This window comes from Heterocephalus glaber, unplaced genomic scaffold, assembly GCF_053883595.1.
Source record: "Heterocephalus glaber isolate CG9 unplaced genomic scaffold, H.glaber_assembly_v1.0 deba00001429, whole genome shotgun sequence".
NCBI classification, from domain to species: domain Eukaryota; kingdom Metazoa; phylum Chordata; class Mammalia; order Rodentia; family Bathyergidae; genus Heterocephalus; species Heterocephalus glaber.
This window is the reverse complement of record NW_028258294.1, coordinates 27,763,453-27,787,887: the sequence shown is the minus strand read 5'-3', so window position 1 is coordinate 27,787,887 and position 24,435 is coordinate 27,763,453. Positions and strand designations below refer to the sequence as shown.

The window sequence follows — 24,435 nt, the reverse complement described above, 5'->3', positions numbered from 1 at the left end:
GATATGCACTAGTTATGGAGCCCCTTTCATCCTCCCTAGACTATTCCAATATCCAAAAATGAAATACTATAAAAATTTTCCTTCTAGAAAACTGGATGGAAAAAGCATAGGGTTATGACAATTTGAAATAATACTTGGTCATGAAACCCAAGGAACTTGAAAAAATGTAATCTATCTTCATTTTTGATAACTTAAATGAGACATTCTAAAATTAATATCCCAACTTTGTCATTTATTCTCTTATCATTAATTTTCCCACACACACTCAAGTTCATCTGTATTCAATTAAAATGAACAGAGAACATCTATCTCCAGCTAGGCTTCCAAAGCACTCAGATTTTGATAATCACTCCATCCCCAAAGGAAAATTATGTGGAAAAACGATACAAGGTCATGGGCCTGATCCTACTCCAGTCTTCTCAGAGCCCTTGGCTATATAACCAACAACCCTTCTGAAACTGGTATACCCCAGTGAGGTTCAACAACTCATTCACCAAGGAGGTGATGAAGCACCGCACTGACCTTTAGCTGAAGTCTGGTGCATACGAATCTTTTTGGAGGCCACAAACTGTAGCACTTTCTCCACATTATTCTTCATCTCTTGTTGGTTACTAGGACTCAACTGTACCCCACTCAGCTTTTCTCCTGCTGTTAAGAAAGAGGAAATATATTATAGGGAGGAATATTTTCAACATTACACAGCAGCCAAACAAACAGGAAGGGAGTTCTGATATGAAAACTAAAATTATCCATAAATGTACAAGTGAAATAAGTCCTGGTGCTTGTAATTTGGATGGGAAGAGGAACGTGAAAAGCCTTCTGGAGGGTCTTTTATTTATTTTTTGGAGGGTCTTTTAATTATCAAGACTATGAACTTATGGTCCTTTGAAGTTACTGTGATAACATTTATCCATTCAGCAAACATCCTGTTGTGTGCAAGGCACTGTTAAGGGCACCAGAAAATAGTGAACCAGGTAAACAGAGTACCTTCCCTCACAGAGTTTACATCTGTAAGGGTAGCAGATAACCAAGTCAACAAGTTAATGTTTAATGTAATTTCAGGTAATGGAAAAATACAGAGGAGTGATCATGATAATAATAATAATGAGGCCTCTCTGATAATATATTTGTGCAGAGATTGAATAAAATAAGAAATGTTAAGATTTGAAAAGGAACCGTTCCAGCCTGGGGAACCACAATACAAACCCAAAGTTGGGAAAGAGCTCAGTGTATATTAGGAAGAGCAACAAGACCAGTGCAGTTGGAGTGAAGTGAGCAAAGGGCCAAAGAGGTGGGTAAAGTCAAGTCACATCCAGCTTTTTGGACCACAATAAAGTACTTGAATTCTATTCTAAGTGGAATGAGAAGCCAACAGTTTCAGGCAAAGGATTAGCATTCCCTAGTTTGTTTCTCAAAGTTGACTCTGTGTGGATGCAGATTATGTGAGGGAAGAGAGAGATTAGTTAGGAGGATAATGAAAATAATCCAGGGAAGAAGTAATGATGGTTTCAATTAAAGTGGAAAAGAATGACTGGTGATAAGTCAGATACTGATTATATTCTCAATATAAACCACACACTATATGCAAAGGATTAGATAGGATACACAAGGAAAAGAAAATAATTAAGAACAGCTTCTAAGGGATTGGGAGGTAGCTTGGTCGAAAGTACTTGTCTAGCAATTGTGAGGCCCTGGATTCAATCCCCAGTACTGGGATGGGGGTGCCTCCTAAGTGTCTTGCTTTAACAATTGGGTGGATGATAATGAGTTCCTCAAATGAAGAAGACTGGAGGATAAAGCCATGGGTGTGGGGAAGGAAACCAAAAGTTCTGATAAGGACATGTGAAATTGGAGCTGCATGTTAGATACCCAAGTGGGTATTTTGACTAAGAAATTAGATATTCATGTCTAGAACTCAAGGAAAAGTGAATGGCTGAATAGGCAAATTCGGATAGAGACTCTGAAGTTATTTTTATATAGCAAAGTTATAATTTAAAGTAGTGTTTAAGGGCTGGGTACGTAGCTCAGTGGTAGAGCATGTGTCTAGAATGCACCAGGCCCTGGGTTCAATGCTCAGCACTGCAAAAAAGATAAAAGAAAGTACGGCTTCTAAGGGTTGGGGAGTTAGCTTAAGAAAGAACACAGGAGAGATAAAAGGGGGCAGGGGGATCATACCCTTTAGTATTTCCTACCAGAAAAATCTAAAAAATAGGTTCCATGTATAACTTATTTAAATAGATGAAAAATTAAGTATATAAAATGGGCTTTGGAATAAAGCGGGTCTAGGTTTGTACCTCTACTTTAGCATTTACAGTTATGCAACCTTGTAAAGTTGCTTAGTCTCTAGACTTCATGAGTAAAATAGTAGTGTAGGTTAAGCATTACTAATCTGAAGATTTCAGATTTTCAGATTAGTAATATTCTATTCAAATATTCCAAAATCTGACACATTCCTAGCTACAAGCATTTTGCATAAGGGATACCCAACCTGTATGCATATGCCCCTCATAAATAAAATCAAAAATATTGTGCTTAAATTCTTTGTTTGACACTATGTGCTACTATGTACTCAATAAATATATTTATTTGTATAAATCCTCTTTTAAACTTGTTTCCCAAAGTTGGGGACAATAGTATCTGTTTGCCAAGGATGTGATGATTAAATGAAATCAAACAAAATAGAGCCGGGGATTTAGCTCAGTGGTGCTACACCGGCCTTGCAAGCGCAAGGTCCTGAGTTCAATCCCGGGTACAAACAAACAAACTAGAAAGTGTTCAATCCTGACATTACTATTGGCATTGTCATAGTCACTGTAAATGAATGCTCTGATGAATTCAACAGCTGTCCCTACAAGGGACTCATGGATAGGCTACCTGTTGCAAACCTTGCTGCTTCTGTACTACCCACAAGCGCCACATCCCTCCAGGAGTCTAAAGCAAAATCAGCTGACTAATGAATGTTTCAGTACTTGTAATGTGCACATTAGGGGTGGTGGAAACAAAAAATTTGTACTGTATATGTTCTTAAAGAACTCAGTCTATATAGAAGACATAGGTAAGTAAACAAATGATTATGGCTACTTCACCGAGAAAAATGATTACAGAACTATGGACAAATGCTATGTGTCTTAGTTACTTTTCTCTCATTGCTGAGACAAAAATACTTGACATCCAAAGCTAAAAGGGGAAAGGTTTATTATCTTATAGTTCGTAAAGGTTTTGGTCCACAGGTGGCTGGCTCCAAGGCAGAGGGGCACATGACAGAGGGACAATTCAGAAGAAAACAACAGTTCATGGCTCCTACAAGGTAGCAAGAGCAGCAAGAGACCTTAACAGGGTCTTTCTGCCCCCTTTATCTTATCCAGACTGCTGGGATAGGGTGGTGCCTTACCAATCAGTGTAGTGGTTTAGTAATCACATGCCCTTAATCCCAGTGTCATACACTCTAGATTCAGCCACCTTTGAAAAAACCCTAATACTGCATGAGGCTTTGGGGAGACTTCTAGACACAAACCATAACACTATGGAAATAAGTTATGATACTATGTAGTAAGAATGGCACCAGGGCTTCACAAGAAAAAAATCCTTTTATGAAACAAGTAGTAGTATCATAGAGAAAAGGAAACAACTTTCTTTGAAGGGCATACAGAGAATAAAGGTGGTCCTGTTCTGGTCTACCATAGCATCACAGTCCAGAACCAACTGACCAACAATCTCGATGAGATATGCCAGGATCACCCCATCCCGGAGATCCTTTCGCAGGTCCTGTACAGGCTTCACCAATGGCCTCTTCTTCAGCTGTGCATTCACCCAGGCCACATAGGCCTGCAGCTGTTGCTGGAAAATAAAAGGTGGAAATAAGGAAAGGATGGCATATTAGTTTTATTCCCTGTCCTTTATCTCTAAGGCAGCACAAGAGATTGGAGTATGGTGAACAATCTGTATCCAGAAGGAAAAGGAGGAGGTTTTAAGGAAAGAAGAAAAGTGGTATCAGGGTCAGACCCAGAGGATGTCCTAAAATTCTCTAGTTTTATACTAATCTCCAGGGATAATATAACATCTGACTTGGGTGGCACTGGAGACATAGATAAGGAGGTGAGTGTTTCAGTGACTGACTTCTGCTTTTCTCAGGTTTGGCTCTGTTGACAGGATGAGAGGTAACCCAGGATCCCAGCCAGTTTTCCGATGCAATCACTGTTGCCAGCAACTCACCAAGCTTTTCAGTAACAATCCCTCATGCATCGTATGTACAACAGACTGTGATACTCATACAGTTCTCTTGCAGGGCCAGAGATAAATAATCCAAGCTCAGAGCTGCCTCTCCCATAGTTGCTTTCTTTTTTTTTTCTTATGAAGTTATAATCTAACCAGGACAGCAGATGAGTTATTAAATAATTATTTGTGCAGTCATAATTGGGAATAATTACCTTTCTTTCTCCTTTGGAAGCAATGTACTGAGATGAAAAGGTATTTAAATTTCCAGCTGTATCTTTCATTTTATTTAAGACATAACTGTGTAATGACTGTCAGAAATTGCACTTTGCAGAGGAAGAATAGAAGAACCTGCAGGCCCTGGTGGAGTCTATTACCTTAAAAGGGGACATCAAAAATAATTAATATTGGGTCAGGGTTTTAGCTCAGTGGTTCCACCACCTGCCTCGCAAGCACAAGGACCCAAGTTCGATCCCCAGTACCAAGAAAAAAAAAACATAAGTAGTATTATAATCTTTGTTATCCAAAAGCAGACTACACAGAGAGAATGCTGAAAAAACAGATCTATGGATGGTGCTTTTAAAATGTATAAGCTCCATAGCTGCTTTCTTCAGAATGAGATTTATGTGAAATCGTCTCATAGTCAACCCAAGATTTACTCTCCTAAACCCATAATCTTAGGATTGCTACAGAGTTTGTTTTAATCCCTGCTTTATGTTGTCAAAGAGGATCTAGTTACCTAAAACGGACACAAAGGAAAAAGAACAGGTAGGGTAAGCAGTGTTACTGAAGATTGAGTGGCACCTTCAGTTACTTCAGACAGAGTTAGGGTCCTGTATTACCAGAAAACTGTCAGGCATCTGGATGGAGATGTAATTCATCCCAACCCTGGAACAACCTTACATCTTCCATGTTGTTCACTGGACAGAACTTGTACTCAGATTGTTTATTCTGAATCTTTGGTCAGAAGATGGGCACTAATTTCTAAGTAGCACATGAACAATGTCCTAGTCCAGACAATATCTGTGTGTGGTTTCTGTAGCAGCCTGAGACCCTGAACATAAAAATTAAATTCAAGAGCTCACTGAATTAAATTATAATTTGGTTAAAGTAAAGTTGATTTTTAAATCCTAAGTACTTTCTTAATGAAATGATGTTGGAAATTACCCAGTGGCTGCTTCCTGAGCTTAAATTAAATCTTCATTAGTTTCATTCTGTCAATTTATGGAAATAAAGTTATTTTTGTGTGTGTGCTAAGGCAATAATCTATCAGCTACTGAAAAAATGTAGGAAATGCAATAATCAGGAGGGAATGGGGAGGGCCTAATGTTACTTAGTGCCTACCATGAACTAAACACTATTTTTGGTGTTTTATGCACATTTAAAGAGTAAATGAGCCAGGAGTTTAGCTCAGTGGTTCTGGCGCCTGCCTCGAAAGAGCAAGGTCCCAAGTTTGATCCCCAGTACCAAAAAAAAAAAAAAAAAGAGTAAATGAATATATCTGTCACAGGACCTGACACACAGTGATGTTTACTATTAAATGGTCAATATTATTGTCATCATTATCATCATTCAATTCTCAAAAAAGCATTACATGGCCGGGGATTTAGCTTAGTGGTTTCACTGCCTGCTGCGCAAGCGCAAGGACCCGAGTTCGATCCCCAGTACCCAAAAAAAGCATTACCGAGTATTATCTCCATTTTATGGAGAGTTTGGAGAGGTTATACAACGTCTCTGATGTCCCCATAGCTCGAACATAGCAGATGTGGTGGTAAAACAGTAAATGTTGGGGCCAGGGATTTAGCTCAGTGGTGCTATCACCTGCCTCAAAAATGCAAGGTCCAGAGTTCCAACCCCAGGACCAAAAAAAACCCCCCCAAAAACCCCAGTAAATGTTGTCCCAGAATTTACCAAGGGTCTCCTGCTATCCAACTCACTTCTGTGTAAGGCTCCAAGGTCTGTGCACACCTTGCACTGCCTAAAGCAGACCAGACAAAGGGTACCTCTGGAGCAAACCATTGCTGTCTGAGGAAACGGAGTTAAGACCAAAAAAGGGCATTAAAAATAACAGCTTTGTCTGTAATCCCAGCACTCCTGGAGGCTGAAGCAAGAAGACTACAAGTTGAAGCCCAGCCTGGTCAACTTAGCAATTTAGTGAGATCCTGTCTCAAAATAAAAAATAAAAAGGGCTGGGGATGTAGTTCAGTGTGAAGACTCTGAGTTCAATCCCTAGTATCACACAAAAATAAATAAATAAATAAATAATCAGAGGTGACTGAAAATATGGTGAAAGTTTAAATTTAAAATATTATAGTAGGGCCGGGGATTTAGCTCAGTGGTTTGGCTGCCTGCTGTGCAAGTGCAAGGACCCGAGTTCAATCCCCGGTACCAAAATAAATAAATAAATAAATAAATAAAATATTATAGTAAAAGACACACTGCCATTACCCATCCCCATACTCACACCTGGCTTTGAACACACCACATTTATACATTTATCCCATCATTCTTGCCACTTTTTTGTTTGTTTTGGGTTTTTAAAGAAAGGGTCTCACTATGTTTAGTCCACGCTGGCTTGAACTCACTATGTAGCCCAGGCTGGCCTCAAACTCACAGGAATCCTCCTGTCTCAGCCTCCTGAGTGCTGAGATTGTAGGTACTCTCTTGTGACTTTCTGAAGCAGTTCTGGAAGTCCTCTTTAGTTAATGTCATTATAACGTGTGATTAAAAACACAGTAAATAATCCTGCTGAGTGAGATGCAATGTAAAAGCAGGCTTGTAAGAACACTAGATATGTCCTCAATCACATTATTCGCTGGATCTAGCACTGTCTGATTTCTGGCTCTTCTCCAGGTCAAAATGATCATGAAAGGTAAATGTTTTGAATTGAATCAGGACACTGAAGTAGCCACAACAACACAATTAAAGACACTCACAAAAGGACTTAAAGAACTGCTTTGGAAATTGGCAAGAATGATGGGATGTATGTTTGAAGGAGGCTGATGGCACTGTGTCTATAACTGTAATTATTTGATAGCTCTTTTTTTTCTTTCTTTTTTTTTTTTTTTTTTTTGGTACGGGAGATCAAACTTGGGACCTTGTGCTTTCAAGGCAGGTGGCAGAACCACTGAGCTAAATCCCTGGCCCTAATTGTAATTATTTTATTTAAACACACATCATGTTTTTCAGTCCCAGCATATATATCCTAAGCAATTTGCCTGTTATCTAATACTACCCTCAATTCACCCTCCACACATTCCTGCTTAAAACCCTCCATTGGTTTTTCACTACACTCAAAATAAAATCCAACTTCTTCACTCCCATTTAAGTCTGCCATATGCCAGCCCTTGCCTGTTCTCCAGCTTCACACAGTAATCCTCCACATCCCCCTACACCTCTCCCAAAGCACCCAGCCACTCTACCTCCTTTACCTGCTTTCTCTTTGCAAGTCTCAAGTCAAGCATTATCTTTTGGAGAACGCCTTCTGTAACCCTCTCACTTACCTCGGACTCCTTAAAAGGATCATTTATCAAGACATTCAGATCAACAAATTTGACTGCTGGCACTGTACAAAGAGCCTCATGGCTTCAAGAAGCTTGCAGAAAGAAAGAGGGAAGGGAAGGAGAAAAGCTTGCAGACTGGTAGAGACAAGTGCTAAGACGGGGTGTATAGGTGTGAAGAAAGTATTAATCCAACCTGAAGACAAGCTTCAGGGTATTCCAAAAGGAGCAAAGGAGGCAAAGAAGATAGTGAACTCAAAAGAGCTAGGGTCTGAAAAACGCCACGTGCAGGGAGTCACAATAGTTACAATTATTTGACACTTAGAGTAACAGGTGCTCTAAAGTATTTGTTTGAATCAGTGAATCATTTGTCACATTTCATCAAGCCAAGAAATACAATAATTCAAAAGTTAATCATGCAGGGACAGGTAAGAACAAGTATTTTTCATTAGGCCAAGATAATTTCTACTTAAGTAACCATAGCCTTCCCCCAGCTGTAGAACAGAAGGAAACTGTCTCTGATGTGAAACTGATTAGAAATTCCTAAAGGTACTTTTCATGCACTTTAATGACAGCTCTGGTCTTTGAGACTGCACAGCATAAATGGTAACAGTCACTGCTTTTCTGAAAAATTCTATCACAAAACCTATGATGTGTCCTTTAGACACATTTTCTCTAATGCTCATCTACAGGAAGATGTTACTGTATCCGTGTTGCTGATTGGAAATTGAAACTAAAAATCAGATGAAATACTTGTTCAAGGTCACCCAGATAGTAAACCATGAATACAAGATTCAGATCTACCTCCTAACCCAGTGTTCTTTCCACACCTAAATAAATACATCTCTGAGTTTTAAATGACTTCATTAAAATTATCAGCATGCACTTTAGTCTAAACCACCTCCACTGCATTCAATGCTTTAGTCCCTTTTACAATATTCTACACTATGTGACTATCTACTACTCAAAATGTGGTTCCTAGAGCACCACTGGGGACCTGGTAGAAACACAGAGTCCCAGCTCCTCCCTAGCCTTACCAAAGCAGAACTTCTATTTTAACACAATCCCCTAGTGACTCCTGCACAGTTAAGTGTGAGAAACACTGACCCAGCCCACTTCTCCCATAACTGATTGCACATCAAGGTAACAAAGAAAGCTTTTCAAATGTAGACCTTAAAAAAAATGCCCAAATGATTTTCAGGCTGGGGATTTAGCTCAATGTTTCCGCCACCTGCCTGGAAAGCGCAAGGTCCCCAGTTTGATCCCTAGTACAAAAAAAAAAGTAGACCTTACCCCAAATATACCAAATTCTCTCCAGGGATACAATTCAGCTTTATCTTCCCAAGCTCCCCCATGACTCTTGTAGAACTGAGTTCAATCCTTTCCTAGCTAAACATTCCAGTTCCCTTAACCAACAGGTTACATACTTGGGTACCCATCAGAATCACTTAGGAAGCTTCAAAAAAAACCTAATACTTTCTGGGCCCCACCATAGATAAATAGAATTTCTGAGGGTGAGGCCCAGGTGTATCAATATTTTAAGTTGGGGCCAGGGATTTAGCTCAGTGGCGCAGCATCTGCCTCACAAATGCAAGGTCCTAAATTCAATCCCTGGTACCGCGAAAAAAAAAAAAAAATTTCTCAAGTGCTCCCAGGTGTACATGCAGAGAAGTAAGTCAAAATGAACCATTCTTGGGGCCAGGGATTTAGCTCAGTGGTTCCTCCACCTGCCTCGAAAGCACAAGGTCCTAAGTTCAATCACCGGTACCAAAAAAAAAAAAAAAGAATTAAGACAAAATGAACCATTCTTTACATGAAATGGTTACAAGTATTATGTTCCTCTGGTCTAAATCTCTCTGAAACCATGACATTTAGAACCTAATACAAAAGGTTCTGTGTGTGAAGAAGATATTGAAAGAAACAGAAATTTAAAGTGGTCAATTTCAAGACAAGTAGTTAACTCTGAGTGGAAAATTACTAGCAGTTAAGATTCCCTAACAGCTTGCAGACATGACAACGTCCATGCCCCTAAAAGTATCCTAACCAAATGGAACCTTACAAGAAAGATAAACTAGTAAGAAAGTTTTTCTTGAGACATGTAGGCAGGAGTGGGGAAGGGAGGAAAAAAGCTTAGACAAAGTCTGGGAAGATTATACACCCCTATACACCCCGTAGTACTCAGCCATTGAGGAACTGGGGGAGGGACCTGTGTCCTAAGACGTAGATTGCTTGCTGTAACTGCCCCAGGCATGCTTCCCTACCAGACACCCAATCTTTTTTTTTTTTTTTTGAGACCAAACATTACAAGCTTTAATGAAAACACTGAGTCACACAAAGGGAGAAAACCTGGTCTGGGTTTCTGATATTTTGTCTGACATTGGCTCAGGGATTTGAAAAGGATGAAGACAAGTGACCACACCAACCTCTTACCATTACCATGTGACCAGGGCCACATCTTTCTTCTCTGAGCCTCAGTATTCCCAGGTAGATGGGTATGACCCCATAGTCATGGTTTATTCTGGGCTTGATCTCTGGGAGACAAGAAGTTCCTTCAGAGAAGCAGGTCTGTGGTGACCCAAGGGAAGACGGGATACAGTTGTGGGCAGAATATTTGTTTCCCTTCCAAATCCCTATGTTGAAATCTTAACCCCCAAGGTGATAGTCTCAGAAGTAGGGCCTTTGGGAGGTGATTAGGTTCCAGACACCCAATCTTGCAAGACTGACTTTAAAGTCTCACTTTCACTGCGCTTCAATTTGAGTCCATTCCTTGGGTTTGGGGAAGTGAGTGTACTTCCCACAGGTATGAAGCTTCCTCATTCAAGATACTCCTTTTCTTTCCATTCCTTCTTTGGTCACTAGATCATTCTGTTAACTCACGCTGAGGAGCCATTCATTATCTCTAATTATCATTTTTTACTTTATTAATTTTTCATTATGAAATAATATCAGGCTTTCAAAAATTAACAATATAAAGAGTTTCCCTATGCCCATTACCCAACTAACCAGAAAGTTTACAGCTTATGTAACCATGGTACAATGATCAAAAGAGGAAATGTAACACTGACACATGTCATTAGCTGGAGATTTTATTCAAATTTTGTTTTCGTTTCTAACTGATACATAAAATGTGTACATACTAATGACGTATCATGTAATGTTCAATCATGTATACCTTAGGTAATATTTATACCAGGTTAAACACAAAAGATTTCCTCAGACATTTATCATTTTTTATGGCTTATTCAAAAGTCCCCAACTATCCCACTGATGTCCTTTTTGTGGCCCAAGATCCAGTCCAAAAATCTCACACTGCATTTAGCTGTCTTGTCTTTCTGTTCTCCTCCATTATGGGTGAGTTCCTCAGTTTTTCTTTCTTGACCTTGACAATTTTTTGAAGCGTTATCAGCCAGTTACCATGTTTCCCCCAAAAGACCTACAAGAAGAATTAATCCCTGGCTGGTCATTACCATGGTGATGGCCAGTGTCACGCAGAAGGTTATACCTCACTATTCTTTTGCCCAATGGTGACTCTGTAATGGTAGGTAAGGCAAGGATAGGCTGATCGGGGCTGGCATTTTTTATCTCAGGTTTTCAAGGCTGTTAGGTCTTATTTTCGTGAAAAGATGATATTTTGTCATGTCCCTCAATTTTGGTATATCTTAAGTTTCCTTGTGATTAAATTCTTATGGATTTTTGGCCAGAATATTCTGCCTTTCTGAGTATATCATCTCAAAAGCCATGTGATGCCAATATGTTACATTCTTGGTGAGGATAACTTTGATTGCTTGGCTAAAGCAGTGTCAGCTGAGTTTTCTTTACTGTAAAGCTGCTATTTTCTCCTTTTTAATTAATAAATGTCATGTGGCAAGATGCTCTGAGGCTATGAAAATATCCTTTTTTCATCATTACCTTCCTCATCCATTTTATATTTAATACCACTGATTTTTCTTTCCTGGAGCAATTATACTGATATTCCCCAAATGAAGATTTTCTAATTCCATATATATATATATATATATATAATTTTATAATTCTATATATATTAATTGGAGTTCTTACTGTGAGGAAGAGCTCTATTTTGTTTTTTGGGGTTTTTTTTTTTTTTGGTGCTGGGGATCGAACTCATGACCTTGCTATTTTGAGGCAGGTGCGGTGCCACTGAGCTAAATCCCCAGCCCTCTATTTTGTAATTCCAATTTGTATATTAGATTCAATACACACAAAAGTCTATTTTAATACACATAATTATAATAAATATGCACTAAAAATTACAAAAACTGTCCACATTCTGTGAAAATATGTATGAAGACAATACAGAAAATAATTATTTTGCTTAAATTTCTTGTTATTTTATAATTTTAAAATTATTATTATTTTATTTTTTATTTTTTATTTTTTGGTACTGGGGATCAAAATCGGGTCCTTGCGCTTGCACAGCAGGCAGTGAAACCACTGAGCTAAATCCCTGGCCCATTTTTGTTTTTATTGATACATGTTTTCAGTACATAATGATTACATTCCTCTTGAAGAATGGGTACATGTACATAACATATCTTTTTTTTTTTTTTTGGTACCGGGGATCGAACTCGGATCTTTGGGGTTGTGGGACAGGCAGCAGAACCACTGAGCTAAATCCCCAGCCCATAACACATCTTAATACTTTTGTTTTCATCCCATTCCCTCCCCTCCTCCTTCCCTCCATCTCTTTGTGCCCCTCCCTTTTGCAAAAGTCTATCTCCCTATTTCCTATTATCTATCTTTTATTTTGAAGAGCTCTCTTTTCCTTCATTTATCTACTTATATCAGCATGAGTTCCTGGATATTTTATTTTTATTTATTTGATTATTACATTACTGCTTACATTATTCTAGATTTGATGACTAGGACACCTCCATCTTGGTTCCTGTCTCCTTATTACATGTTCAGGCCACTTTTTGTTAATTGTTTTTTGGGGTTTTTTTGGTACCAGGGATTGAACTCAGGTCTTTGTGCTTGCGCGGCAGGCAGCGGAACCACTGAGCTAAATCCCTGGCCCTGTTAATTGTGATTATAAAATGTAACATAAAAAATAAAATAAAATATAACATAAATTTAGCACCTTAACCATGGGTATACAGTTTAATAGTGTTAAGAAGTATTCACGTTGTTGAGCAATGAATCTACAGAGCTTTTTTATTTTGCAACACTAAAACTCCGTGTCTTTTAAACAACTCCAAGCCGAGGATTTAGCTCAGTAGCACCAAGCCTGCCTTGCAAGTGCAAGGTCCTAAATTCAATCCCCGGTACAAAAAAAACAAAACAAAACTCTACATTTCCAGGATTCCCATGCACACACAAATCATGGTACTGGAAATTGAGCCCAGGACCTATGCACTGAGCTATATCCCTACCCCTTTTATTATTTTTTATTTTGAGACAGCATCTCATTAAGTTGCTAAATTGATCAGGCTGGGCTTGAACTTATGATCCTCCTGTTCCTTTTTATATGAATATGTACACATATACTGTGGCTAGTTATCTTGATATACAGGCATACATACACACCCCATGTATGTATATATGTATATGTATATATACATGTATGGGGTGTGTATATATACTCACAAGTATATAATTTACATCATAAATTATACTGATCCTCCTAACTTGGCACCAAAATGTTCATACTTTGTTTTTCTCATTTCTACCTCCTTTACCTAACAGTGAAAAACCTGACTCTCACTATCAATATTTCCTTATTTCCTTAATCCTAAAATGCACATAAAACGGTTTCAGATTTACTAAGCTATTCCTTGTGAAAAATAACCAGAATGTAGTATGTGTATACAGTTCTTTTTTCTTTAACCTTATAGTAGATAGTTAAAGTACTTGGGCAACCCACTTTCCAGTCCCCCTTCTGACTCTCTTAGACAGAAACTTTCTCTCAATAAATTCTTCCTACTCTAAATAAATAAACAAATAAATACAGTACTGATTGTCAAGTTACTTAGGAATTTTCTTAGTACTTCTCTGTTCCTTTCAGTGTGGTTATGTTATTTATTTCTGACACAGTTAGGCTCATTTGTTACAGTTTGTAGTCCATTTTGGGTTCTCCTGCCTTTCTGGTATATATAAATTATTTATACTTGGGGTAGGTGACACTAACATGGTTCTAAAAGTCAAAGCTATAAAAAATTCAGAAAAGTATCACTCTTCCATTGTTCTTCCTACCCCATTCCCATCTACCTTCTGTAGGTAATCAATCTCATTTGTTTCCAGTTTATCCACAGAAAAAGATTTATGCTTTCTTATTTCTCCTTCTTATGTGAAAAATATTGTTGTATTGATATTCTTTTTTATTAATATGCTTAAAATATTTTTTCACTTCACTTAATATTTGTTTACTATATCCTAGAAATCACTCCACATTTGCTTATAGAGCTCTTCCTTTTTTATTTTTGTACCAGGGATCGAACTCAGGACCTCAAGCTTGCCAGGCAGGCACTGTGCCACTGAGCTAAATCCTGAGCCTTCTTCCTTATTTGATTTTACAGCCACACAAGTATTCTGTTATGTGGGTATATCATACATGGGTATTTAGATTGTTCTGTAATTACAAACAATGCCTTAATGAGTACCTTTGTACATACATATTTTCATGTTCACTGAGGTCTTCAGGGTAGATTCTGAGAGGTAACACTGCTGAGACAACAAGCAAGTGAGGATGTGATTTGTTAGACAATGCCAAATTACCTGCCAAAAGAGTTATGTACTGTCAGTTATGTGTTATGTACATGTACCAACTTCCCACAAGGAATGTAATCATCATGTACTGTAAACATGTACTAATTAAAAATAAAAACTAAAGGGCTCAGGATTTAGCTCAGTGGCACTGTGTCTGCCTCAAAAGTGCAAGGTCCATGGGCCAGGGATTTAGCTCATTGTTTTTGCCACCAGCTGCACAAGCGCAAGGACCCGAGTTCAATCCCTGGTACCAAAAATAAACAAACAAACAAATTATCCATTCAAAAAAAAAGAAAAACAAATTATCCATTCATCAAAGTTTTGTTTTGGTTTATTTATTTATTTATTTATTTTTTATTTTTGGTACTGGGGTTCCAACTCGGGTTCTTGCGCTTGCGCAGCAGGTGGCAAAACCACTGAGCTAAATCTCCGGCCCTTGATTTGTTTTTGAAAGATCTTACTCTATAATTCAGGCCAGCTTTGAACTAACCCTGTAGCCCAGAATGGCCTCAAACTCATGGTGATCCTCCTGCCTCAGCCTCCTATATGCTGGGGAAATAGCCACCATCCCCTATTTCATCAAAAATTTTAAATGTATTTGCATAGAGCCCTGTAAAGTCTCTTGCAATTTTTTTTTCATATTTCAGTGGTTACTTTTCCATGGCCATTTCTCATTTTGTGTATTTGTACTTTCTCCTTTTTTTTCTTCTCTCTTTTTTTTTCGGTACCGGGGATCAAACTCAGGACCTTGCGCTTGCAAGGCAGGCACTGGAATCACTGAGCTAAATCCTCAGCCCTTTTTTTCCTTCTTGATCATGTGGTTTACCTATTTTGGTAATTTTACCAAACAAAACAAAACAAAACAAAAGAAACCTTAAAAACAAAGCTATTTCAAGAATTATTGCTTCCTGTTCTAATTTCTTTTAAAACTGTGATACCTAGAACCAAACACAGTACTTTGATTATAAAACCAGATACTTGGCTTCTTTGTTCAAGATATTTCACATTCTCTTCTTCTTTTTAGGTTTTTGATGTTTTGTTTTGTTTGTCATCACCACACATGGCAGTCTCACACTAAACTGTCAACAGAATTTGTAACATTTTCTGCTGTTAAACCACATCTCTTTCATCTTTGTACTTGTAAAATTGGTTTTGTTTATCTACATTTACCTTTAATAAATGTTAACTTATCTGATTCTGTCCTACAAAATCCCATCATTTGAGGCATTCATTTATTCAAACCAGCATTTCTTGATTCTCTACTATTTGCAGACCAATGCTTACAGACACATCAATAGCTATGACACAAACTGATTATTGTTACACTAGAAGAACAGAATAAGGTCACCAATTCAGAGAAGGAGCAACAGGATGAGAGAATGGATCAAGAGAGGTCAAGAGGAGAGGGGACATTTACTGGTCCTTTAAGGGTATCTGCCAGTGGGAGAAGGTATGAGGGAAGAGGTGATGGATAAGAGCTGTGACTGCATTTGGTTTCCTGGAGGGATGGCCACTTCCACAGTTAGTGTATGGATGGACTGCCAGTGGCAAGTGATGAAGACAAAGGTACAGGTCAGCCCAAGGCCTATTGGCACTTATGTCAGCTGCAGTAGTCAATAGCATATACTTATAATCCCAGCTACTCAAGCGGTTGAGACAGGAGGATTGCAAGTTCTAGGCTAGCCTAGGCAATTCTGTGAGACCTCATCTCAAAATAGAAAAACACAAAAAGCTAGGGATGTAGTTCAGTGGTGCAGTGCTTTCCCAGCATGCACCAGGCCCTGGGTTCAATCCCCCCTACTAGCACTTAGAATTAAGGCTTAAAGGCCTTCAACAGCAAAATTCAGAGTTTTAAAATAGAAGATTGAAACTGTGAGGCTTGCAGCTTAGAAAGGTCACCCTGATCACAGAATAGAATAAGAGATAAAAGGAGAGCATGCAGATTTGGAGAAACCAACAAGCAAATAAGGTGATAATTCAAGTGAAGAAAGATGAAAACCTAAACTGAAGCATTACCAGTTAGAAAAGGACAAATTCCTGAAATAAATCAAAGGCGTGATAGGATGCAGGCAGTGACAAAAAGAGAAGCTCCTAAAAGTCATGCCTGAATGACTGGCTGGCTGGTGATGCTATAAGAATGAGAATATGTGGACAGCAAATACTGGGGAAATGGGAAGAGTTAAGTTTTAAGCAAGAGTCTGACTTAGTTGTAGAGCATCAGGTAGAAATGTTCCACAACCAGACGGCAAAATACAGGCCAGCCAGGCATGGTGTGCAATGCCTATAATCCCAGTACTTGGGAGGCTGAGGCAGGAGGATCGCCGCAAGTTCGAGGCCAGCCTGGACTACACAGTAAGTTCAAGAACTGCCTGAAATGAACTACATAGCAAGACCTTGTCTGAAAAAAAAACAACAGAGGCCAGAGCACAAGAGATGGGGGTTGGGTGGAAGGCACATGTTTGAAAGTATTTACATACAAGTTTGCAAGTGAGATACTAACTACCATCTACTGAGCACTTACCACAATCCCAACTGCTATGCTAAGCCCTTGACCACATCTTTTCATATATATGTTGATCCCATGAAGAACTATCATTCTCATTTTATAGATGTAGAAATCAAGGATGAGAGCAACAAATGACCATAGAACATAGAGTTTGTAAGTGGCAGAGCAAGGATTTGAACTCAGCGCTCACTCCAAATCCTGGTCTCTCCATCCAAAATATGAAGGTGAACCATACGAAATTATTTGGCAGGAAAGGAGGGGGAAGTGATGCACTGAAGGGGAAGCAAAGAACTCACGTGCACTGAGTACCAATTCTTGTCACCCATCACAGAAGGCAGTTTATTTGCATTATCTCCTTTGATCATCATACTAATCATTAAAATCAATATTATTAACACCATTTTTGTTTTTGGGTTTTTTTGGTACCGGAGATCGAACTCAGGTCCCTCTGCTTGCGACGCAGGCGGCAGAACCACTGAGCTAAATCCCTGGCCCTATTAACCCCATTTGTATATGGGAAAACTTACCCAAGATCATAGTGCTGATAAGTCATCAAACCTGGATTTGAACCCACACATCTCACCCCAAAGAATATATGAGTTTGACTGTAACAGAGAAAACAAAAAAACTAGAGGAGGCACAGAAGCTGGGATTTATCAACATTAAAAGGACACACAAAATGAGATAAGCAACAACAAATTTATTTTAGAAGGTGCTATCAGGATACAGTGTTAGGTAAGGATCCAAGGAAGAGAGAATTTTAAAATGGGTAGTTGATAAAATCAAATGCTGTAGGAAAATCAAATTGAGAATTGGAAAGGCCATTTCATTTAATAATAGCAGGCTTTGGTGACCTTTTTGAGCATAGATACTGAAGAAGGGGTAAGGTTAAAGCCAGATGGCAGCAAACTGAAAAACCCCAGAAGGAAGAAAACAGAAGCAGCAAGAGGAGGTATAAAGGATATTATCTGGAGAGGAAGGTGAGATAGGGAATGAGGATTTGGGGGGATGAGATTAATTTAGGTGAGTGTTTCAGGGAAGGAGAAACAGATCAAGAAAGGGGAGTAACAGGCTGGGGATTTAGCTCAGTAGTGCCATGCCTGCCTCGCAAATGCAAGGTCCCTGGTATGGAGAAAGAAAGAAAGAAAGAAAGAAAGAAAGAAAGAAAGAAAGAAAGAAAGAAAGAAAGAAAGAAAGAAAGAAAGAAAGAAAGAAAGAAAGAGAAAGAAGGGAGGGAGGGAGGGAGGGGGAGGGGAGGGGAGGGGAGGGGAAGGGAAGGGAAAAAAGAGGAGAAAAGAACAGAACAGAAAAGGGAGTAACAAGGTTTGAGAGGAGAGGAAGAAGGCCACTTCCTCCAATAAGGAGAAGGGACCTACTGGAGAAATGTGGAAGTGAGGAAGAAGAAAGTAAAAAGAGTTCGACCCCAAGGCCCCTCTAGTCACCCATCCATACAAAGTAAACCAGTTGATCTGCCAAGAGAGAAGGGGTTAATGAGAATGAAGGAGGCTTCAGGAAACACATTGAAATTTGGAACAGATGCTGTAGGAAGCTGGAAAGAGCAGTGACCGCTAAAGACATGCTGGCAGCACCATGCACTCAGCTAAGGCTGGGAATCACGATCCCATGGCTGAGTCAACCATCAAGGTTATGTGATTTGCTCTAGAAGTGCTCAGCAAGCCTGGGTCATGAATGGAGGACACCAAGACTGGGCTCACCTAAGGCCAGACATGGCCAGAGAGGCCTCAATCACCAGGGCAAAAGAAGGGAAGGTAGTGGAGAGAGTATATTTGAAAAGACTGGTCATGGAGTCTGGGACAGGGAGAAGGAATTGAAAGAGAGTAGGTAAGCTGAGAGGACAAAGAACAGCGATGAGAGGACAACTTGGTGGAAAGAAAAACGTTTATTGGGAATGTAGGTGTGTGAAAATTGGGGCTTTGGGGGCTGGGGATTTAGGTCAGTGGCATTGCGCCTGCCTTGTAAGTACAAGGTCCTGAGTTCAATCCCCACTACAAAGGAAAAAAAAAGAAAGAAAGAAAATTGGGGCATTGGGCAATAGATGGAATTTCAGAATTCAAGATTTCAAGGTGGGGCAATACCATGAAGTTAAGTTCCAGGTGTGACTGGGATATGTGGCCTTGTTGAAGTGGCACAGAAGAGCACAATCACTGCAACAGGGACAGTCCAGGAACTGGGAGGCTAGACAGTCATCATCATGGAACCTAAAGTCCTCCTGGGAGAGTCGTGGATATCAAAGTACCAAGGCTATTTAGTATTCTGTCCGTACTCATGAAACAAAAAACTGAGGAGAATGTCCTCAAATAAATCATTGACTTAAAAAGTTTAATTGAAGAAACACCTTTGGCCAGATGTGATGGTGCACATCTATAATTCCCGCACTCCAGAGGCTGAGGCAGGAGGATTGTCACAAGTTCAAGGCCAGCCTGAAATACATAGTGAGACCCTGTCTCAAAAAACAAAACAATTAGGGCTGGGGATTTAGCTCAGTGGCACCACGGGCTGCCTAGCAAACACAAGGTCCTGAGTTTGATCCCTGGTACCAAAAAAAAACAACCCCCAAAACAATTAAACAAACAAAAGAAATCCTTTGGTATGTTACTAATAAGCTGGAATGTTGATCAGACCTGTTAAATTATATCTATCTATATATATATTTTTTGGTACTGGGGATCAAACTCCAAACGTTGTTTTTGCCAGGCAGGCACAGCACCTCCACTGAAGCTACATCCCCAGCCCTGTTAAATGATATCTAACAAGGTGATTAGAGCCTTGCAATTGTGTGGGGCAATTCTTACCCACAGGTAAAGGGTTACACTGCTCTCTTCTCTACATCTCTAGTCCTCACTTTAAATCTAAATATGGGGATCCAACCTGTAAACTGAGTGTCTGCCTTCCTGTGGTCTGAAGATATACAGGCAGGGGGTTCTTGCTGTAAATGTTGCCTGCAGGCTCTGAAAAAAACTGACTCCAAGGACACTTGTGAGGACCAGCTACACTACCTTTACTCCCACAAAGATGTTTATCTCAGAAGAGGCCTGTGGTGCAAGCTCTGCTGCTTGGTTTTAACAATACATCAGAGCTTCTCCTTCTGTAGCAGATGAGATACCATATGCTTTGTGCAAGTGGCTGTTACTCTCTGGGGGTTGAGCTAGTACTCCTTTTTCTTTCTTTTTGTTTTCCGGTACTGGGGATTGAACTCAGGTCCTTGTGCTTGCGGGTCAGCCGGCGGAACCACTGAGCTAAATCCCCTGTCCAAGTACTCCTTTTTCCTCCTCCTCCATCTTTGTCTCGTCTTCGTCTTCTTCCTCTTCTTCTCTTCCTCCTCCTTCCCATTTTTTAAAAATTATAACATGCAAAAGTCAGATTTTTTTTTTTTTTTTGGTACCGGGGATCGAACTCAGGTCCTTGTGCTTGTGAGGCAGGCGACGGAACCACTGGGCTAAATCCCCAGCCCAAAAGCCAGATATTTTAAATAGGGAAAAGTATATATTCTCAGGTTAGGGCCACGGTGGGATATTCAGAGCCATTCACGCTCTTTTTCTCTACCTCTAAATCTTCCTCTCAACCTTCTCCCCCACTCCATTTACACCCTGGCATCTAAAGTAACATCTTTTTAAATTTTGGTACCAGGGATCGAACTCAGGACCTTGGGCTTGCAAGGCAGGCACAGTGCCCCTGAGCTAATCCCCGGCCCTAAAGGAACTTCTTAAGGGCTCCCTGCAGCAGTTGAAAACAAAACAACACACACACACACACACATACACACACACACGCACACCCTCACTGCATTTTGTTTCTTCTAAATGTTTCTTCAAAATGAAAATATCTAGAATATTAAGACTATCTTGAACATCCCCCTGGTTCTTGGTCTGTTTCCAACAACAGCTGGAGAGGCACTGTAGGCCCATGACAAATGGCAGCTAGGCCTGAGCTGGTCATGTAACTAACAGCTCCTGGGGTGGCTGTCTAGTTCACAGTGACTACTAGAGGTACACAGCCCTCTCTATACACAGTAGCGGGCCTCATGATCTGACCCACACTAGTACATTACCCTGTCCCTTGCCCCAGGGACAGGGTCTGGCCCTGGTCTGGCCAAGTTGATTGGCCAAGCCCAGCCAATCCCTGGAATGTTTCAAACTGGCATTTAAAGTTGTGAGATATAAAACCTAGATTTGCCATCAGCCAGGCTGCCCACTCAAGAGTGAAAAGCTATCTATCTATAGGCAAAGGAATGAAGCTCCCACTGAATGAAGTGGAGATAAGAGGCAAAGCACAGAGGGACCCATCCTGCCAATGTTTTAGTTGTTGCTTTCCACTGTATCTGAGATTCTACTGTCTCCTTCCCCGTTCAGTGGTTTACTATTTTATTTCAGACTTCCCTTGGGTCTCGTGAGTCAGTTAAATTCCACTTCCTATCTCTGCTAGTGCAAGATAGGCTCTTGGCACTTGCAATCAAATTCAAGAAGAAAAGGCAAGACAGATGGTTGGTACATGCTACATCAGTGACAGTCCTGAGTTTCATCTCTGACTTGTTCTAGGGAAGCTAGAGAATGCCAGTGTAATGCAAAATTCTAGACCAGCTAAGGGTTTTTTGGACAATGCTCTGAGTCAAGCCTCAGGGAAGAAGTAAATGTGGCAAAAAGCTGTCTGAGCTGAATTTTGGCCTGATGGCCTGATCCTTCCTACAGCTGAGAGCAGTGGTGATAACAGAGTCCTAAGTGTGAGGAAAATTTAGTAATCCCCTAGTCTCCATCAGCTTCGTCCAAGATACTCCATATAACCCTACAATTGGAGCTAAAACTCTTCCAGCATAGAAAGTTCTCTTTACATTCTTCATTTAGACAGGGAATCTTGACCTTGCAAGCTTTTGTGCTGCCAAATGTAACTTTTTATTTCTTTTTAGGACCTGCCCTTCTTTCCAAACAACTTTGTAAACCCAGCCTCTGCTCTTTTATCCCCTCAAAGTTAAAAAGCATTCCTGCAGGGCACTTGTTTGGTTAGAGTTGCAAAAGCATTGCCTGGGTTTCACCAGGGAAGTCTGAGACTTAGTGTTCCTGGTATAGAAACATTCAAAAAGTTGGTTTCATGGCTCCCTGCTGGCCAACAAAAAAGCAGCATGCTTTTGTGATATGCTAGAGACAGCTCAGGAGGAGACATGAAGGGCTCAGGAAGGAAAGTAATTTTACTGTGAAACCAGATACTTGCTTAGGACTCTGAAACCCTCCAGCAGCTGCAGGTGAAAAGATGGAGGTGGGAGGTTTGGAAACTCTAAGTTATGACTGGCCTAAATTCTGCCAATAAAAGAACACAATATTGGGCCGGGGATTTAGCTCAGAGGTGCCGCTGCCTGTTGTGCAAGCACAAGGACCTGAGTTCGATCCCCAGTGCCAAAAAAAAAAAAAAAAAAAAAGAACACAATATTGTATTTCTTTTCTAATAACTCATTCTGTTCTTTGTGGAACAAGGAAAAGCTCTTTGTTCATTGTACTTGGTGGCGGATGGTAAGTTCACAAACAAAAAAACCATTAAATCTCTTCTTCCTCACATGGGCAGCCTTCTTTGTATTAATATTCAGTCCAGTGGTCAAAGTTTAAAATATTAGAGAATGAAGAGCTAGAGATTGTCTGAAAGACAACATCTTAATCTGATTTTTAAATTTCCACTAATTTTAAGTTCTCTAAACACTCTTTGTTCCTTTGTGAGTACATGTTACTTATAGTACAAGAAATGTATAAGAATGAATGATGAATGAATGGGGTATCACTCCATAGTCTAGGGTGTCCCCTATCCTAGAAACAGAACATAGAGCCTCCCTTCAGTCCATTTGACCTTGGTTCCCTATCATCCTACACCTGCCCACTGAAGGTTAGGTCCAAAACCACTTCAATGAGGACTAGTTGAGAGGGTAAGAAACACAGAAAGGCACCAGGTGTGGAGACACGTACCTGTCATCCCAGCACTCTAGGACTAAGACAGAAAGGTGGCAAGTTCAAGCCCAAGCTGAGTAAATTAATCACTTTGTGAGACCCCATCTCAAAATAAATAAATAAATAAATTCAGGATGAAGGACTTGAGTTCAAGCCCCTGTACTGCACCCCTACGCCTCCAAAAAAAAGAAAGAAAAGAAAAGACACAGAAATGCATTCAGGAAAGTGTCAGTTTGAGCCTTTGGTTCTTACAAGACCAGTCATGGCAGATGAAGCATTTCTGATGCTCCCTAGGACCTCTTAATGTGCTTGGGGAGTGGAACCTGGCAAACAGAGCCCTATCACTGCTCCACATGCCTGCCCAGCCCATCATTCATTGAAAGAAGCAAAAGCTGCCTGATAGCATGAAGCCAGGGAGCATCTGTCGAGCTGGCATTGACTCCTGTGGGAACAGAGCCAATGAGCCTTGGTAAGGAGAGGAGAAATCAGACAGGATTAAAAAAAAAAAAAGAAAAAAAAAGAAAGAAAGCTAAGGGGTATGGTGCTTTGTGACATTAAAGTCTTAGGCCTTTAGTTTCTACAGCAAAGCATGGAGGAATCCATTGCGGAAATGTTTGACAGTCTCTATTTGGCCCAACATTTGCAATGCTACTCTAGAGGAGACATAAGGCACTTACGAGGGATGCTCACAGCAGCTGCTCCACCTGCCAATCTTCTTCCTCATACAGTGTTCCCCTTATGGGGATGAGAACCGTCAAAGGCTCTTCTTATATGTCTCAGGGATTTCCAAGCAGATGAATTTTGTTGTTGTTGTTTGAGACATGGTCTCACTATATTCCCCAGGCTGGTCTTGAACTCATGGGCTCAAATGTCTTAAGTAGCAGGACTATACACACATACCACAAATTTTTTTGGTACTGGGGATTGAACTCAGGACCTTGCACTTGTGGGGCAGGTGCGGCACCACTGAGCTAAATCCCTGGCTGCAGATGAATCTTAATGTGGGACTTCCATTTCTACTTTTCTACTTGAAGAAAAACTAGTAGGAAAAATCTGTTAGATTATATGTTCAAAAAATTAAGGCTTGGATAACTGACTTCCTGCCGACCAACTTTATTAAAAACCAGTCCCACTACTTTTAGCCCGAGGCCATTCACACCACAGGTTCATTCTTCCCCACAAAAAAGATATTGCTATCACAATTTCCCCAAATACAATACTCTGAACATTTCCTTTATTTTGTCTTCATTGGTGTGAGCTCCACTAGGGGACAGACTCTGTTATTTGACTTCTATTTCCAGAGCCTGGCACAGTGCCTGCTAGACAGAGTAATTCAGTGAATGTCTGGTGAGGAATTTCTTGTATTCATATAACAGATTAGCAGGAAGGTTGGCAAACATTTAGTGCTTTTTATGATGTCATTAACTAGAAGGTTATCTTCTATAATCTCCTACAAATATTACTTTTCTATGACATTTATCACATTAAGCATACCAATGTTTTTTCATTATGCCCTCTCTCTATATATAAATTCCCTAGAAGCAGGAAG

At 40.0% G+C, this 24,435-nt stretch overlaps 1 protein-coding gene across 7 annotated transcripts in view; it reads right to left on the bottom strand.

The window, feature by feature from the left end:
* The window catches only part of Dixdc1 (DIX domain containing 1), an 84,970-nt gene that overhangs the window by 46,715 nt on the left and 13,820 nt on the right, over window positions 1-24,435 (bottom strand). For all 7 annotated transcript variants that reach the window (XM_013076635.3, XM_013076632.3, XM_021237683.2 and 4 more), the window contains 2 exons: window positions 3,708-3,837; window positions 523-648 (listed from right to left, as the gene is read on the bottom strand). In XM_013076635.3, coding sequence (XP_012932089.1) covers window positions 523-648; window positions 3,708-3,837 — 256 coding nt within the window. The remainder of the gene's footprint in view (window positions 1-522; window positions 649-3,707; window positions 3,838-24,435) is intronic.